Source organism: Monodelphis domestica, chromosome 2 (genome assembly GCF_027887165.1).
Source record: "Monodelphis domestica isolate mMonDom1 chromosome 2, mMonDom1.pri, whole genome shotgun sequence".
Lineage (NCBI taxonomy): Eukaryota > Metazoa > Chordata > Mammalia > Didelphimorphia > Didelphidae > Monodelphis > Monodelphis domestica.
Genome location: NC_077228.1, coordinates 256,529,383 through 256,548,743, shown reverse-complemented (window position 1 = coordinate 256,548,743; position 19,361 = coordinate 256,529,383). Strand labels below are relative to the sequence as shown.

The 19,361-nt window shown below is 37.0% G+C and overlaps 1 protein-coding gene and 1 non-coding gene across 3 annotated transcripts in view; one reads left to right on the top strand and one right to left on the bottom strand.

The window, feature by feature from the left end:
• CFAP52 (cilia and flagella associated protein 52) overlaps positions 1 to 19,361 on the bottom strand; it is a 64,324-nt gene that overhangs the window by 24,382 nt on the left and 20,581 nt on the right. For both annotated transcript variants that reach the window (XM_016430793.2, XM_003340339.4), the window contains exons 6-7: positions 14,780 to 14,896; positions 4,939 to 5,039 (exon numbers count right to left, since the gene is read on the bottom strand). In XM_016430793.2, the coding sequence (XP_016286279.1) occupies positions 4,939 to 5,039; positions 14,780 to 14,896 (218 nt within the window). The remainder of the gene's footprint in view (positions 1 to 4,938; positions 5,040 to 14,779; positions 14,897 to 19,361) is intronic.
• Positions 17,973 to 18,079, top strand: LOC130457647 (U6 spliceosomal RNA). The gene has a single exon (XR_008916939.1). It is a non-coding gene; the product is annotated as a U6 spliceosomal RNA (small nuclear RNA).

The window sequence follows — 19,361 nt, the reverse complement described above, 5'->3', positions numbered from 1 at the left end:
ATCTGCTAGGTGATACCTCAGAGTTGTTTTTATTTGCATCTCTCTGATTATAAGAGATTTAGAACACTTTTTCATGTGCTTATTATTAATAGTTTTGATTTCTTTAACTGAAAATTGCCTAGTCATGTCCCTTGCCCATTTATCAATTGGAGAATGGCTTGATTTTTTGTACAATTGATTTAGCTTTTTATAAATTTGAGTAATTAGACCTTTGTCAGAAGTTTTTGTTTTGAAGATTGTTTCCCAATTTGTTGCTTCCCTTCTAATTTTGGTTGCATTAGTTTTGTTTGTACAAAACCTTTTTGATTTGATGTAGTCAAAATTATTATCTTACATTTTGTGATTTTTTCTAACTCTTGCTTGGTTTTAAAATCTTTCCTTTCCCAAAGATCTATGTATACTATTCTGTGTAGAGATACATTGAACTTGGCAAAGAAACAAATTGAGGTAGGGAGAAGGGAGTTAAACGGGAGGATAATACTAGAGAGGAAATAGTCACAAGAAAAACTCACCTAATTTTTAAGGAAGAATTAAAAAGAAAAATGTGGGGGCAAGACCAGAAACACAAAGAAGTAAAAAAAAAAATCTCAATAGTTGGGGAATGACCAAACAAATTGTGGGGTGTGAATGTAATAGAATCTTATTGTGCTATAAGAAGTGATAAATGAGATAATTTCAAAGAATCCTGGGTAATATGTGTGAATCAATCTATAAAATAATTTATTAAGCACCTGTACTGTGCTAAGCATTGAGAATACAAAAGAATCAAAAGACAGTCTCTTCCCTCAAGGAGCTCACAATCCAATGTTGGGGAGACAACAAATACACAAATATGTACAAAGAGGCTATATGCAGGATAAACAGAAAATAATTTAACACTAGATTTAAGGGTGTGTATGAACAAAATGGAAGTGAATTTCTGTTCAGGAAGACAATTTAAACAGGGATAATGGCACTAAGGGAAAACAATTTTGAAAGACAAGAACTTTGATCAATGCAATGATAAGCCATGTTTCAGGGGACCTAAGGTGACATCTATTACTCACTTCCTCAGAGAGGTAATAGACTCAAGGTTCTGAGACTTATTTTTTGACATCTTCATACAGATTTATTTTGTATTACAATACGTACATATTATGAGGTTTAAAATATTTTCTATCAGTTTTTTAATTGGTAGAGGTTAGGAGGGAGAGAAATTAGCAATAGTGATACAAACCAAAAGAGAGAGAGTCATCAAAACACATCTAAAAATATAGAAAAGAACAGAAGCACAAACAGGAATCTAAAACTAACATGGAATGTAGTGTAAACTTTTTTCTTTTTTAAAGGAAGCAATATGAAATAGAGATTCAAAATTTTACACAAAGTCCTTTTGTGTTCTACTATGTACATGGAAATGCTCTTTTTCGATATTTCGATTCGAAAATTTAAAAAGTAAAATTAATTTTTAAAAAATTAATCTTGACTGCTATTCAGAATAAACTGAAGGAAGGATAGACAAGGGTGGGGAGATCAACTCAAAGACAAATATAACAATAGTCTGAGCAAGAAGTAATGAAAATGAACTTCTCTTTGTGTCCTCAATGTCTTGCACAGTGCCTGGATTGATTGATTATTGGTATTGATGTTTATTTAACAATCTCTCCCATACTGTCTTCCAATTTTCTCAGCAGTTTTTATCAAATAGTGGATTTTGGTCCCCAAAGCTGGGATCTTTGGGCTTATCATAGACTGTCTTGTTGAGGTCACTTACCCCAAGTCTATTCCACTGATCCTTCTTTCTATCTCTTAGCCAGTACCATGTTGTTTTGATGACCACTGCTTTATAGTATAGTTTGAGATCTGGGACTTCAAGGCCATCTTCCTTCACATTTTTTTTCATTATTTTCCTGGATATCCTTGATCTTTTGTTTTTCCAAATGAATCTTCTGAGATTGTTAAATAAGCATCAATACCATTAATCAATCAATTCAGGCACTGTGCAAGACATTGAAGACACAAACAGAATATGAAAATACTCTCCAAGAGTGTATCATCCATCCAGCCAGGAAGATAACAAGTAACAAGATAACAGAAGGAGGTCTAAGCATGTGACCTGGTTCCCTTCTGGTGGGCAACATACTCTAGCTGCTTGAGAAAAGGCATTCATGACCAATCAGGATAAGAAGAAAGTTTCTTTCAAGTGTCCTTTTTTGTTATTACACAGTAAATGCTCTCTCTCTTTTGGGGAGGGGAGAGAAGAGGGGAAGATTTTCCCCCTACACACACCTTCTTCTCTTCCCTTCTGCTACCTGAAGCAGCCACAACAGCTAATGTACAAGATACAGAGAACATTTCCTTATTAAGGTGAGCCTGTAACTGGACTCCGGATCCTTGACTGCCTCTTCTGCTTTGTGTTTCCCTCTCCCTAAGAACAGATGACTTTACAGCAATTTTAAAAGGTGGACAAGGGAATCAATATGGCAGCTTAAATGCAGCAAAAGTTCAGACCTCTCTGAAATCCCTTCCACACCAATCAAAAACAAAGTGCTTTGAGGGGACAGAAAACCAAATCTAACAACAGGACAGAGCTGGGGGACCATCCTGCTGGATTCAACTTAAAAGGGACTGCACTGAGAGACACGCTGACTAAGCTCCCAAGGAGAAGGCTGCAACCACTACTGAATATCTTGAAACTGGGAGGTACTGGTGGGAAGCACAGCTCTCTTCAGCATCCACATTTTCACCTACACCTTCAGCTTTTGCTGCCAGCAGACCTCAGGGCTCATTACTACTCCATCAGCCTAATCTAGTAAATCAACAGAGCAGAGATGAAGCCCCTTCTGGACAGAATAGCCCAAACCCACAGTTTCAGCAAATAAACCAAGGAGCAAAAATGCAGCCAATAATGGGGGAAAATATGAGTAAACAACAGGAAAAGAAAAAAGAAATTACAATTGACAGCTTCTATCCAGGTAATGAACAAAAAGCAAATAAAACAGAGGAGATCAAGGAACACCAAGCAAAAATGCAGAAATTTCAGTGAATCAGATACAAGCCTCAAAACACAATTCAAAAAACAATTGAGATGCTGAAGACAATTAAGAAAAGAACTTAAAAAGCAAAATAAGTCACCTGGAAACAGAGGCACATGAACTAAAACAAGAAAATAGTTTCTTGAAAGCTAGAATTGACCAGCTTGAAAATGAGGCAAAGAAGGTGAAAGGTAACCTACAAAGAAAATCAGATCAGAATGAGAAGGGTAACCAAAAAGCTAGGGAAGAAATTCAATCTTTAAAAATTAAAATCCAACAACTAGAAATAACTGATCGTATTAATTTTGTTTGGTCATAAATTATTCCTTTATCCATTGGTCTGACAGATAAACTTTTTTATATTTCCCTAATTTGTTTATGATATCCTCCTTTATTTACAGATCAAATCTTCATTTTGGCTTTAATTGGTTTATGGTGTGAGATGTTGATCTATGACTAGTTTCTGCCATGTTGTTTTCCAGTTTTCCCAGCAGTTTTTGTCAAATAGTGAGTTCTTTCTCCAATAGCTTGGTTCTTTGGATTTATTCAACATTAGGTTACTATGGACATTAACTAAACTTTTTCCATCAATCTACTACTTTGTTTCTTAACCAGATTGTTTTGATGATTACTCGGTATCAGTTCTAAAATAAAAGGTAAAGTCTTCCCCCCCCCCCCAAAAAAAAAAGATGGACAAAAGTTTCCAGCCTTAGCAGCTATACCATGAGTTCAAGTTCCCATGTCATGTGCCAGTCATTTAGCAAGAGATAATTTCTGCGGAAGCTTTTAGAAGAGCCCTGCTGAAGCTAGAATCCTATACCACTGCTTAGGTTTCTGCACCACTGGTATGGATTCTGTAGCTAAAAGGACTAAAAAACTGTCTGACTAGCTAAAAGCTCTGTACTTGTGAGTTGCTTAGACAGTACAGATCCAAGAAATTTCTGTTTGGCAGACCTATGAAATTTATCTTTATCTCCCAGGAGGATATGACAGGTGTTTAAAGTATTTGTTAATGCTCACTTTTGAAACTTTTATGTTTTATGCATTTTTATGGTAGAGGAAATAAATACCTATCTTATATCAGATATCTAAGTTGCCCATTTAGAACTTGTGGTCTGAGTCGGTGTGACCCAGGGAGACACTTCCTTATACTGCTCAAGGCCCCTGCAAGACTGTTAATACATGGTTAGCAGGTCAACTGGGAATGAACCTTGGCCCCTTGAATTACTTGGGTTTCTAGAGGAGCCCTAGAAATGTTTTAGGTACTGACTCTTCATAAATAATATTCTGTGGGAAAGAAACACCCCCTAAATATGATGTAATGCTACTTTGATTTAGCATTTTGTTCTCTATAAAAATTTGTCTCTTTAGAACAATAAATGGAGCTTTCTGAAGCTGCTTGCCTGGCCCCAACTTTATTCATTTTCACTGTTAGGACCCTAAGAAACCCAGAGCTGGCAAGAACTCTTTCTAGAAGGAACCCTATTAATTCCTTTTAGGGAAGACCTATACATAATGCAAATATAGATTGTATATATTTTCTCCAAAACTTTGGGGTTAACAGAACCTGATCCCTGATCTTTGGGGTTAAGCTGCTCCAGCACTCAGTCCAAGTCCATTTGAGCTCCTTTTTCTAAGAAAAGGAGCTACCCTGGGTCATGAGTGCTAATGCCCCAAGATGCTACCAAATCCCAAAGGCTCCCATAAAGGGATTAAGCTCAAAGGGAACTGAAATCATTTGAAGAAGTGGGGGAGGGACTAATGTAGAAAAGAGAATGTAAACTTTTTCCTCCAATGACTTCTTTTAACTGATCAATTTGCTTTGCTAAACAAAATGAGCATTATCAGTACTACTCAAGAACAGTCTATTCACCCATTATATCTTACCACTCCAATTCAGGAGACCTTGTGCAACAAAACTCACTTGATTGGTTTGTAGCTTGGGCTTTTACAAAGAGCCACCACTCCTGCTCCAGAGCCTATTAGCACACTTCCCATCTTCAGACACTTGATAGTTGTAACTCCCTAAGATAAAAACATCATTAACAGTGTGTGAATTGCCAGGCATCAGTACAAGTCATTCCCTGACAGTAGTGGATCCCCAGATTAAAATGTCCCTTCAGGGGCCCTGTTGAAATTTAGTGATTCAATTCAATTCAGTTCAATTCAAGAAGCATTTATTAGCCTTCTAAAAGCAGAAGGCATTGTGTTGGGCTCTGGGGAAACAAAGACCAAAAAAAAAAGTCTGATTCTTGTTTTAAAAGGGTACACATCATACCGTGGTAAATGTGAGCTTTACAATAGGCTAGTTCCTTTAGGAAGTCTTAGAGCCTGGTGGCTGAAGGAAATGAAAAGAATCATAAAAACCACAAATCAGGTGTCAGTGACACAAGTTAGATGTCAATATAGGCATAATACTCTGAGAGAATTCTTTTTAACAGTTGTAGAAAGAAACTATTTCTGTCTCTGAGCTATTAGAAGCCTACGTATTCTTATCCTTGGCAGTCCTGTCATTAGTAAATGACACCCCATTACACATGCACCTACATAGACAAGCATTCAAATTGTTCCTTCTTTTACTACTTCACTCCTGTATTACAACAGGCCTCAGAAAGGAAGGACAGCAATACTACATATGATTAGATTGCCTGGATCAAAGAAGGAGCTTTTTTTGTTATTAATGGGGTTAAATCTGTTATATCTGTTTTAAAACTAATCAGTCCCTTTTAAAAGGGCATCAAACTCCCGAACTGTCATTTATAGCTTAGACTTTAGAATGTACACAGTACTGATTTTGCCTCTAATCTTTAGGGGAAGCTGAGAGGGCTTCCCCTAAGATCAGGAAATTAGTGAACCAGAGATAAGGATACTTAAGACTTCTATTCTCCCCTTTAGCTCTTTTCTTATATAGCCTTGTTAGAGGAAGCAATTACACATTCTCTTTCCTGGGCATGTATAGCAACAATCAGCAGCTCTATTCTCTCTCTCAGGAACTGGGAACATCCTGTCAAGGCACATCCAACAAGGACCTGGCACAGATATTGACTGGTAATCTAAATAGCATGTAGGTGTACAGCAGATAGAGTGATGGACCTGGAGTCAGGAAGACATGAATTTAAATCTGGCCTCTAGACACATAACTAGCTTTGTGACTTTGGACAAGTCATTTAAACTCAGTTTCCTCAAATGGAAAATAGGGATAATAATAGCTGCTACCTTCCAGGATCATTGGGGTTCAAATGAGATAATATAAAAGTTGTTTCTGACACATAATAGGTCCTATATTAGTTATTATTAATTCCATATTCTTTAGGGTACTGTTAAATATTATATTCTCCAATCAACAAGAGTCAATTAAAGTAGATTTATATATTTGTATGATGAAAAATTTACTATAATGGGAATTTATTGAAGAATATGGTCTAGTCCAACTCCCCCATTTATAGATAAGTCCTAAAAAAGTTAAGTGATTTTTCCCAAGTTCACACAGGCAATAATAGTAGTGGTAGTCTCTCAGTGACCAAGAATGACAATTGTCTTTGTGCATTATCAGCTATTGATGTACCCTCATGTGGCTTTGAAGTCCAAAGACTGAGGCACAAAGTTTGTGGCACATGGGGCATGGGACGCCAGTTGTTACGGGAGATGCGGTTGTGGCCTGGTGTTGGCGTAACACACAGTGGCAAGATGTCGACGTCGCTCATCTTCAAAGGTGGTGGCGGCTTGGTTAATGTGGGTTCGCCAGCTGCTTCTGTCAGAGGCAGCGAGTTCTAGTTGCTTTGGTGTAATGCCAGCCTACTTTAAGTTTGATTTTAGCTGATCCTGTTATCTTTTCTTTGGTTGCCCTTGTTTCCTGAGTCCAGCTGACAGTTCACCATAGAATACCTGTCTTGGTATTCGCTGTGGGTCCATGTGGATGACGTGTCCAGACCATCGTAGCTGGGTTTTGAGGACCATTACTTCGATGCTGGTGGAGTTGGCTCCACAGGTAGTAAGTAATTCAATTTAACAAACATTTATTAAGCAGCTTATTATGTACAAGGTGGTGTCAATATGGCAAAATAGCTGGAATGAGAAAAATCTGGGCTTAAATCTAGTCTCTTATACATATTTGCTGTGTAATTCTGGAAAAATCATTTCTTGATACTTCAGGCACCTCTCTATGTCTGTTAATTATAGAAAATTTGCAGGTCTGCATTGGTAGATAGAATTCCCATACAAGGAGTTCTGTATACCAATGAAATAATAGCTCTAGATCAAAAGGAGAAAAATATGCACATATGTATACCTATATATATACATGCATTTATTATATATACCACATATACAGATATATCATTATATATACTTTGGTTCTAGGAGAGGTAGGTAGATGCAGGGAGGGAATATGAAGGAATAAAAAGAACTGTGGGTTTGGAGTCAAAGGTCAAGTTATAAACAAGTTGCTAATCTGTATCAATGGAGGAATTTTTAGCATCAAGAATTCCCTACAATGACAAAATAATTGGATCTAGATTACTCCCCACAAAAACAAAACAAACAAAAAATTTAAGGAGCTTCGTTTTCCAAGAGTTTACATTCTATTGAATGTCACAATCATAATTTAAGCCTAAATCATCTGAGTCCAAATCTAATATGCTTCCCACTATACTATGCTGCCTTAAGCTCATGTTTGCAAATATTCATTAAATACTTCTCTCTTAGGCAAAATCATGTGTTGAGAGGGGCTCAGTCTACTAGGGTATCCTGAAATAAACTATTTTCATAATACTAAAACTTGGTGGCTGTAAAGGAGAAGTATCAGTGGAATTACCCAATCTGGTCCCCCAGTAGTTTCATAAAGTTTCATAAAGATGTCTTTTGGGGTACAATTTATATGTGTCTTTGCATGAAGCTATACTACATTTCCCATAATTACTCTAGTTGCTTTGAATCTGTTCCAATCTCTGTCTCTTCTAATTCTCTCATTCTACAACTCCTTCTTCAAAAATTGTTCCTTTCTTAGACTTGTTCTCTTCCTCTTTTACCTTTTAGTATTAACTACTACACTCTTCATTTATTCAATTAATCCTAACTCCCCACAATCTTCTTTTGAATCACCTTTGGAATTGAACCTAAGAAACTCCTTCTCCATGACTAAGTGTTTGACAATAGTTCTCCTACAATTTTTTGCAGGAAGGATGCTTTTCTAAAAACTTCTCACTTGCAATGCACCAATCTAATCTTTAGGAAAAGAATTTAAAAACAATATAGTTTCAAAAGTTTAAGCATAATTTATTTTCCCAGGTGCCATGCTTATAATTTATTCTTTATTTCCCATGATAAGGATCCTGTATTTCACATCCCAAGATATCCACAGAACATTCCATATTTTTCAACTTCTCTCTGAAGAGAAACTTATCCTTTAAAATAATAGTGTATACAACTCATTTTATTGATCTGATACCCATCCAAATAATGCAGCTATGTCCTTTGTATATTAGAGTCAACAAAGGCTTCCAAGTTTATGATCTTTCACAATATTATGGTGATTCCATTGTTAAGTTCCTTAAAACTGAATTTATTGGCTTTTTCACTACTTCAGGGGCAGGATGGGGGAAAAAAGAGGGAGGAAATATATGGCCACATTCCCTGAATCTGTGATGGTGAACCCATGTTGCATGTGCCAGCGGGGGTACCCAGAGCCCTCTCTGTGGTCATGTAATCTGTAGCCCCAGCACAGAGTTCACCAGAATTCATTATCAGAAATCCAGAGGGGGTTGGGGGGCGGCCAACTGGGTTGCTCAGTGGATTGAGAGCAAGGCCTAGAGACAGGAAGTCCAAGGTTCAAATCTGGCCTCAGACAATTCCCAGCTGTGTGACCCTGGGCAAGTCACTTAACCCACATTGCCTAATCCTTACTACTCTTCTGCCTTGGAACCAATACACAGTATTGGTTCCAAGACAGAAGGTAAGGGTTTAAAAAAAAGGAAAAGAAAGCCAGAGGGACATGGGGCCAGACTGCTCCCCTTCCCTTTCCATGTACACCTGAAAATGTTTCTCACATCACCTGTTCTCTAAAAGTTTCGCCAGCACTGTCCTAGATGGAAAGAGATGCAGAAGGTCAAGACAAGTGGTAAAGTCTCTTCTGTAGTCATGTCCCTCTTGCTAAGCTTTAATACTTTAAGGTTCTGTAACACCAAAGTTTTAGGTACTCTCTCAATCAAAGTAGATCAAAGGATATTATGGCTGAAAAAGTTACAACCTTGCAGTCAACTTGTTAATAAGATTCTCTGAACTACTCCTCTAATAAGAGAAATCATTGGAATCTTACTTGAAACTTTTCCACTTTGTCAGAGCCTATTAAAGTTACTGTTATGCCAGCATGATTTATAAAAACAAAGTTATCTCCATGTCATGATGAGCCATGAAAACAAGATGAAGCCAAGATTCTCTGGATTAAGTGATATTAAATTGTGATTAAAAGTGGGAGTGATAAAAGCTTAGGAAAGGCAGAATATCTTAATGTCTCCATTTCCATAATTTCTAGAAGTGTTACAAGAAGATGAAAAGTGTACATGCTCCTTTAGGAAAGAAGAAGAAACTTGGAGAGGTATATAAATATAAATGAAATCATTCATCTACTGCCTTATTGTCACAGAGAAACAAAATAAACAAATCTTTCAAAATTATAAACTTAATATAAAATTCTGATAGTTTGTTTAAATATGTTTGAACAATTAACAATTCAGTTCATATCTTATTTCCAAGAACTTGTTTGTGCCCTTTGTCTTAGTAGCTGTTAAAGGGGAAATGAGGGAAACCCTGTGGGTGATATGGTTAGTTAGAATGAGTTTGGTGAGCTAACCTTCAAGAATATTCCATGCCCTTTGTCCTTTACTAGGTAAGGTAGAGGCACAGGAAAATGCAGAGGTCTGTAACGTTGGGAACACCACCGAAGTGGAGAAATGTCGGTTGGTTAGGTAATTTTGCAAAACCTAACCCTCTGGATGTCCCTTCTGGTTAAATTCCATGCTGGAGGAAGATCCACCCAGGATCTGGCTTAACCTGGGATTTAATAGATATCTCCCTTCGAAAAACCATTCTCCCACCAGTCCTCCTTCACCCTCTTGGTAACTGATCTGACTGTGTTTGTTCTTTAGTTGGAGTTTGGTTTAATGGTGAATAACAAGGAAAGGTTTGGGTAGAGGGATGAGGAGTTCCTAACTAGAATGAAGATCAGTAAGTTTGCTCTTTCACGCCTGGGAAAGCTAGGATTTGTCTTTACCCTCTCTGCCTAAAGATGGAATGCTTCTACTATTCTAAGCTATCTAAGAGAAAATGTTGATAATCTCTAGGTAAGCAGACACAAGGAGAGAAAGAACAGTCTTCAGTGGTCCCAGTTTCTCTCTGGGAAACCCCTTGAGAAGCTGGCTCCTGACCACTTCAGTTCAAAGCAAGATGTCAGGCTTCTGGGTTCACTGAGGTATTACAAAAACGGCTAGGAAATGTCTGCTCTTCTAGGAGATCCTTTTTGATGGCTCCTATTCCAACCAAAGCCAAGAACAGATTTCCAAATTGTCTGATGGGCTCCCCCAACTGTCCCTCCCTCAGGATTCTAATGACCTTTGGCCTTTTACACAGTTCTTGCTTTCATGGCTTCCTCTGTGTGAATTCCATTCCTTCACAGCTCCAGTTTAATTATCTCAAAGCAAATGCTTTAAAATGGATGATTGTCCAAAGATGCCTTTTATCTAACCTGATAATCTTCAACAATTTATCTAAGTTGGCCTCTTTGGTATCTTATCTTATATCTTCCTTTCACATAATAAAATTCATTGGTATTGTAGTTAAAATCCCCAAACCCTAAATGTTCTTTCCTTTCCACTCTTGGAAGAGTTTATCTGGAAAAATTTACAGGATGATCTAAATGATTATTAATCGAATCATTAATTTTAAACATAGATGTCAGAGGCTTTAGGGACAACTAATAGGCCAACTGTATTTTTAAAGTAAATAACTTGCCCTTAAAACTTCATTGCCCTAGTCCATTGATGGGGAACCTATGGCACAGGTGCCAAAGATGGCACGCAGAGTGCTCTCTGTGGGCATATACCCCACCTCCCTCCCAAGTTTGTTACTGGAAGGCAGTGGGACTCTGGTAGAGCTGCTCCCCTACCCCTCTCTACTGGGCCTGATAACATTTTTTCACCACCCCCCCATTCTTCTGCCTTGCAGCCCAAGGTGCTGAGAACATTCCTCACTTTATCCACCCCTTCTCCCAACAGCCTCAATAGGAGTGCTTTTTCCCTCCCAGTGTAGGTAAGTGGGCTAGAGTGGGGCAGGGAATGCTAGACACTCAGGGCAGGGAGGGGTACAGCAGTCTTGGCGGGGAAGGGCACGCACTTGGTCTGGGTGGGGTGGGGGCAGGGCCTGGCATTCTGTCTTAAAAGATTCACCATCACTGCCCTAGTCTGCATAGTTGAAACTAAACTATCCAAGGCAAATGAATGATATACAAAAACAAGGAACTTTGAAACATTTGATTATGAGGTTTCAAAATATAACAGTGTAATTGTGGGGGCTGGGGTATTATCTTCAAACGATCTCTCTTTTGTTGAAGTCTAATGACCTTTTTTCAATCTTTATTTAAAATTTTTTTCTGCAAAATACAACATTGCAGATACTGGCCTCCTGATATTCTCTTCTCATTCAGTTTCCATAACTCATCTCTCCCTTGGTTTGCCTCCTACTTCCTGTCTGATTCTCCAATGAGGTCTGTCCAGCGGCCTCTCTGAGGATCCAAGGTCTTTCTGCCCAGACATGATGACCCGATTGGAATAAGGAGATGAGAAACACTGTTCATTCAACCCACATATGCAGGCATCACACACAGTGATTATCTGCCATAATACCGTGGTTCGTTTATTATATAGGTTTTTTTGGTACATGCTTCTTTGACACACAATCAGTCTTCTGTGACATTCTACATTTTTATTGGATGTTATCAAATCACCTAAACAACACTCTTGTGATGTTACTACAACAAAGAATTCTGTGATCATTTACTAGGTTTCTACAACACTGTGATAGATATGATTAATGTGAATAAAGCTATTTGTAGGAGGTTAGTACCCCTTGACCTGCTAAGAGGATCATTGTGCTTTTGGTCAGCTTTCACTATCAATCACAATTGCTTGGGAGATGAACAACAAAACATATTCATATCTAGGTGTGAGGACTTAAAGCAGACCAGTTTTGGGGTTTTCCTCAATTTACAAGTTCTATTTCTCTTGTGTTACTTTAAAGTGCCCAGCAATACTGCTTGGCTTCTGTTTTTCAACAAATTCTTTGGAGTGTAACTGTAGGGAAAGATTTATTACAGTACTCAAGCTTTTGGCTAGTATTTATTGTAAGGCCTTGAAGCATGTCTTGTGCTTGAGAAAGGAGGGGTTATATGCAATAATCTTTGGGCTTTGATTCTGTAATTGAATCTTTTGGGGGTACTAATCTAGGGGGATTAAAGTGGAATATATATTTATTGATCCTATAAGTATTTGCTCTCATATTATTTCTCCTGTATTGGGGAGAGAAAAATAATCATAGCAAGTCCATTAGTGGGGGAAATTGAGGAGAGAAGTCACAGAGGGGGATCAGTGGGGGCCTCAATTTCTGGGGGCTGCTTTGCAGACCCCATTTCCTCAGACTGTGACCTTGTCAGCCAGTCAGGGCATGTTGGCCCCCAGCATCTCCTCCCTTTTCGTTTTTTAAGTAAAGGACTTCATCTCAATTTGGACTTCACGTATGGTGGATCCTAGGCATCAGATGATGATTGAAAAGCAAACAAGAATGAGAAAAAATAAGACAAGAGCCAATCTACAGGCAATAAGGGTGTGAATGAGACTGTTATGGGATACATATGAAGAAACACTGTCATAAAAGGAACTTGCAATAGATGAGGCCAAATAAAGGGAAGTATTGGAATGGCTAATATGCATAATTTGTTTATGCACTGTTTTCAGGTCAACAGAAAATTCTGAGTGGTTCCAAATTCCAAAAATGTGTTGTTGTATGTTCTCCCAAGGAATATCTAATTGATTATTTGGAAGGGGAGAAACGCAAATCCATTTGTACTCAGCATTTAAATCTCACTTTTATATTTTGTAACTAATTGCAAATATAAATGATGGCTTCTTCTAAGACATTTAAAAGAGCCTCTAACCTCTTATCTATGTGTTCTTGGGTTAAGAGGGCAAGTGAAACATTCTTAGAATGTTGTGCAGTGTGGACTGTTTGAACAAGAGCAGTAGTGGATGCAGTCAAGGATGCAATTACAGAAATAAAAGCAGTTATACCCAGAATTAAGGCTTCAAGAAAACATTTAGGATGACTTAGATTGTTAGAAATTAGTTGTAGGGCATAAATGCCTGGTTTCAGTCTTCTCTGCTAGAAAACCATCCATTTCTCTTCCCCATGTGTGAAGTTATCTTGGGTTTCTATCCTGGAACCTCTAAGATTATCTCCAAATTTTACTCATTTGTACATAGTTGTTTACATGTTGTCTCTCCCAATAGAATGTGAATTTCTTTCTGTTTTTATTTTTATTTTTTATATTTTATAATATATAATATATAAATATATATATAATATATATAAATATAATATATTACATATAAAAATATACTATTTTTATATTTCTTTGTATCCTCAGCATTTAGCACAGTGTTTGGCATTTGTAAAATCCCAATAAATGCTTATTAATTGGACACTCTTCTTTCCACAATTTCAACAACTTTCTTTGCTTCAACTATTTATGCAGATAATTCAACTCTATGCTACCCAAATCTACACATTATCTTTCCTTATCTCTCCCCAGAGTTCCAAGACCACACTTCTATCTCTCTGCTAGAGATCTACATATAGATGTCCCAGAAACATTTCAAACTCAACATGTCCACAACAAAACTCATTATTTTCCCTTCTAAATCCACCTTTCTTCTCAACTGTCTTTTTCTGTCCTTCCAATTTTCCAGATTTATGACCTAGAAGTCTATCCATGACTTTTTACTTTCACTCAGCCCTCGTCCCATAACCAATCAGTTGTCATGTATTATCTATTTTATTTCCACAACATCTCTGCCAACTTTTCCCTGCTCTCCACTTGGCCACCACCTTAGTTCAAGCAGTCATCTCCTCTCAGTAAGAGATGTAGCTCCAGGTACATCTCTCTCCAATCCATTCTCTGCACAGCTGCCAAATTGATATTTCTGAAGCACTTGTTTGACTACTATATCATTTCACTGTTCAAGAAGCTCCAATGGTTCTGCACTGACTTGAAGATAAAAGACAAACTATTGTCTGACATTTAAGCCCAATCTTGTTCCAGCCTGTCTTCCCAGGCTACTTACACATTATTCTAATGTCCTCTAAATTTCAGCAAAACTGACCCATTCCCAACTTTTGTGTCTTGTTCAGACTGTCCTCCAAGTCTAAAATGTATTTCCTTTCTAAGCTTTCCCTCTTACAATCCTTAGTACTCAGCTCAAGTCCCAGTTCCTATACCTGACCTCTCCTACTTGCTAGTGTCTCCAATTCTCCACCCCATATTACTTTACATTTATTTTTTATTCATTCATTAGTATACTTCTTGTAATTCCCTCCAATAGAATATAAACTCCCTGAAGGGATTATTTTGGCCTTGTCATTGTAATCTTGACACCTAATTGATGTTTAACAAATATTTAGTGAGTTAAATTGAGTAACAAAGCTTGACAGATTCTACTTACCCCACTGAATTTGTCCTTGACTGGACCCGTGTCAGCTAATAGTTTTGTTCTGGGGTTCAATTTAAGGATGTCTCCAGTTGTTGTACCAATGTAGAAAAAACTATCATCCTCTGCCATCTGAGAAAGATGGAAGTGACAATGATAAGATCCAGGTGTCTTGACTTATGCTAGAGTATGTCCTTAAAGTTGGTTAAGCTTTCTGAAAAATCAACAGTGACATACAGAAGTTCAACATCATTACATCTGTCTTCCAGGCTCAAAGACAAATAAAAAGGAATAAAGAATAGTTTTGAGAGTAGGAAAATCAGGATAACGTATAGATTGCCATGCTTGGAGGGAGATAGGTAACAAACCAGAAAAGTGTTGGTCCTAGAAGTCAGGAAGATTTAGGTTCAGATCAACCCTTGGATACTAGCTATGTGACCCTGAACTAGGCACTTAATCTGTTTGCCTCAGTTTCTTCAACTGAAAAATGGAGACCAGAAAAACACCTACCTCTCAAAGTTGTTTTGAGAACCAAATGAGATAACCTTTGAAAAGTACTTAGCAAAGTGCTTGACACATTATAAATTAATATGGTGCCATGCACTATAGAAATGTTAGCTATGATAATGATGATCATTCCACAAAGAAATGTTTTTATTTCAAATAAGATTACATAAGGATATATATACATATTACTAAATATAAACTTGAACAAGAAAAAAATCTTTACCCTTCAGGAACATTCCTTATTCATGAAACAAACATGAAACAATCCTTATGCAACAAACATTAAGCAATTGTTCTATGCAAAGCACAAAGCTAGAAATAATTAAAAAATAAGATAAAACATGATTCCTGCCTTATAGCTTAATATTAAATACTGAAAAAAGGGTATCCAATTCAAAGGAGATTTGAATTCAAAGAAAGGAAAATAGTTGGGCTTGAAGTCTTCCAGAGTAGGTAAACCTTAAGCTGAACTTTAAGAAATGGATATGGTTTGGACAGGTTACAGAGATGGAGGAGGGAATAGCATGAATAGCATTAGAAGAGAAGTAGCATGGAGTGTTCTGAGGAATAGAAAGGAGACAAGGTTTCCTGGAATGAGTTCATGGAGTAAGTAATAGAATATAAGGTTAAATAGGGAAGAAAAGGCCAAATTATGCAGAATACTTAATGTCAATCTGTCAAATCTTGGTTTTATTCTATAGGACAATAGCAATGAAGAGTATTGGGGTTCAGGGATACATAACCATAGCTTTGTATCACTTTTACCAGTGAATAAGTTCCATTGCAGTGGCATGGTATATTGTCTTTTATTATTTCTATTTCCCTTTCCTCATGATTCATTCTCTTGCAATCTGGCTTCCACAGCTACCACTCTCCCAAATCTGTCCAAAGTCACTGATGACCTTCTTATAACGAAAAGTAGTAGCCTTTTCTCAATTGCCAGCTTTCTTGAACTCTGCACCATTTGAAGATGTCAACCAACTTTCTGCTTTTGGATAATCTTTTTTTTTTCCTCTTAGCTTCCAAGGTACTACAATGTATGGGTTATCCTCCTACTATCCTCTCTAATGATACCTTCTCTGTTTCTCTGTTGCCATTCTTCTTCTGAAACCTTAAGGTAAATGTTCCTTGAGATTTTATGTTCAACTATCTTCTCTTCTTTCTCTGCATACCAAACTATAGAAATTTAATTTATTCTTATGGCTTCGTCTTACTGTAGATGACTCTCAAATTTTTTTCTCAAATCTTGACTTTCTTTCCAAGTTCTAGACCTACATCTACAATAGACCAAAGAGCATCTAACCAGGCTGTCCTGATGGCATCTCAGACCCAATAAATACAAAACAGCATAGCCTCTCCCAAAAATTTGCTCTGTCTTCCAGCTTTACTATTTGTGACAGAGGCAGCACCATCTACCTTAGTGTTATCTTTGGATATGAAAAGAAATAAGAAGGAAAAAGAAGTTTAACAGTCTGTCCATGCATCTCTCTAATTTCTCTCAAATCTATCCCTTCTTCTCTATTCTCTATGCAGCTAACCGAGTAGAGGTAGGTCCTTATTACCACATAATTGGACTATTGTAATTGTCTCTTTGATGGGTCTTCTTACCTCCAATATCCCTTCAAGCCACTGCCTTAGGTGTTCATATCATCCCATGTCTCAAAACCACTCAGTGGCTCCAAATTGCCCATTAAATAAAATTAAAACTCCTTAACCCAGCATTCAATGTTCAACCTAATCTGCTATCCTCTTATTTTTCCAACTAAAACTCCTAGCTGCAGTCAAACTGGCTTATTCATTAATCTCCTACATGCTCCACATATTTGCTTAATTCTTTATACCTGGAATGCTCTTTTCCTAGCTCCATTCCTATTGAATTCTTGCCCATCTTGCCCATAACAACTCAAATACAGCCTCTTGCCTGAAATTCAATTCTTCAGCCGAACACTTTACTTTTGCTTCTCTTATGCATTTGTCCTCTGTTATAGGACAAAGGACAAAAAGGGAGAAGGTGCAATCTGTATTCTAGGAAGGGATATCTATATCACTGAGATCAGAAATCCACTTTTGAGTATAATTTTACAATATACACTGTGGGCTATATGTCCCATGACACTTTGAGCCAAGAGCCAGCCCTTGGTCAGTATGGGAAATTTTCTGGAGACTATGACTCCATAAATCTATGTTTAACTCTAGTATATTGATAGGCATAGAATCTAATTGGGTACAAGAGTTTCCAATGTGCCCATTTTAAAAGGGAAATTTCTGAAGAAATAGGGTAAGGGAGTAGGGGTGTATATGTGGGGAGTAAGGGGGAGTTTGCATTAGCCAGTGGGTAAAGAGATATCATGGAAATCAGAAGAGGTAGAAAATAAAGGGCAGGGTGGGAAAGAATTTGGAACTTGGAATTCTAAAAAAAATTAAGATTAAATTTGTTTTTATATATAATCAGAAAAAATAAAAATCACAAAGAACTTTAAAAAGAAAAAAAAAGGCACCCATATTTAGATCAAGCTGAAAGCATGGATACAAGCTGCATGAGCCAGGCTGGCTTGGTATTGGTTCTAGGTAATATTTTCTAGATGCTGTATAAGAGAGTGAGAGGAAAATTATAAAGTTGAGACTACTTGTGGCCATGACCCTCTAATATCCTGTCATGAATTAATTATACTATCCTCCTTCCTGTATAAAAGATACAGGGGTGCTTACTTCGGCAGCACATATACTAAAATTGGAACGATACAGAGAAGATTAGCATGGCCCCTGCGCAAGGATGACACGCAAATTCGTGAAGCATTCCATATTTTTATACAATTCTCAAAAACCAGTTCATTAAAGAACAAATCATAGAAACAATTAATAACTTCATTGAAGAAAATGACAATGATGAGACATCCTTTCAAAACCTATGGGATGCAGCCAAAGCAGTACTCAGGGGGAAATTTATATCCTTGAGTTCATATATTAACAAATTAAGAAGGGCAGAGGTCAATGAATTGGGCATGCAAATTAAAAAATTAGAAAGTGAACAAATTAAAAATCCTCAGATGAAGACTAAATTAGAGATCCTAAAACTCAGAGAAATTAATAAAATTGAAAGTCAAAGAACTATTGATTTAATAAATAAGACTAGAAGCTGGTACTTTGAAAAAACAAATAAAATAGACAAAGTACTAGTCAGTCTAATTAAAAAAAGGAAAGAAATAAACTAAATTGACAGTATCCAAGATGAAAAAGGAGACCTCACCTCTAATGAAGAAGAAATTAAGGCAATCATTAAAAACTACTATGCCCAATTATATGGCAACAAATATGGAAATCTAGGTGATATGGATGGATACTTACAAAAATATAAATTGCCTAGACTAAAAGAGGAAGAAATAAATTACCTTAACAACCCCACTTCAGAAAAAGAAATTGAACAAGCCATCAAAGAACTCCCTAAGAAAAAATTCCCAGGTCCAGATGGATTCACAAATGAATTCTATCAAACATTCAAAGAACAACTAATCCCAATATTAAACAAACTATTTGACAGAATAGGCCAAGAAGGAGTTCTACCAAATTCATTCTACGACACAAACATGGTACTGATCCCAAAACCAGGCAGGTCAAAAACAGAGAAAGAAAACTATAGACCAATCTCCCTAATGAATATAGACGCAAAAATCCTAAATAGGATACTAGCAAAAAGACTCCAGCAAGTCATCACAAGGGTCATCCACTATGACCAGGTAGGATTCATACCAGGAATGCAAGGATGGTTCAATATTAGGAAAACCATCCACATAATTGACCATATTAACAAGCAAACTGACAAAAATCACATGATTATCTCAATAGATGCAGAAAAAGCCTTTGATAAAATACAACACCCATTCCTATTGAAAACACTAGAAAGTATAGGAATAGAAGGGCCTTTCCAAAAAATAATAAACAGTATATATCCAAAACCATCAGTAAACATCATCTGCAATGGGGATAAACTAGAAGCCTTACCAATAAGATCAGGAGTAAAACAAGGATACCCATTATCACCTCTATTATTTAACACTGTACTAGAAACACTAGCAGTAGCAATTAGAGAAGA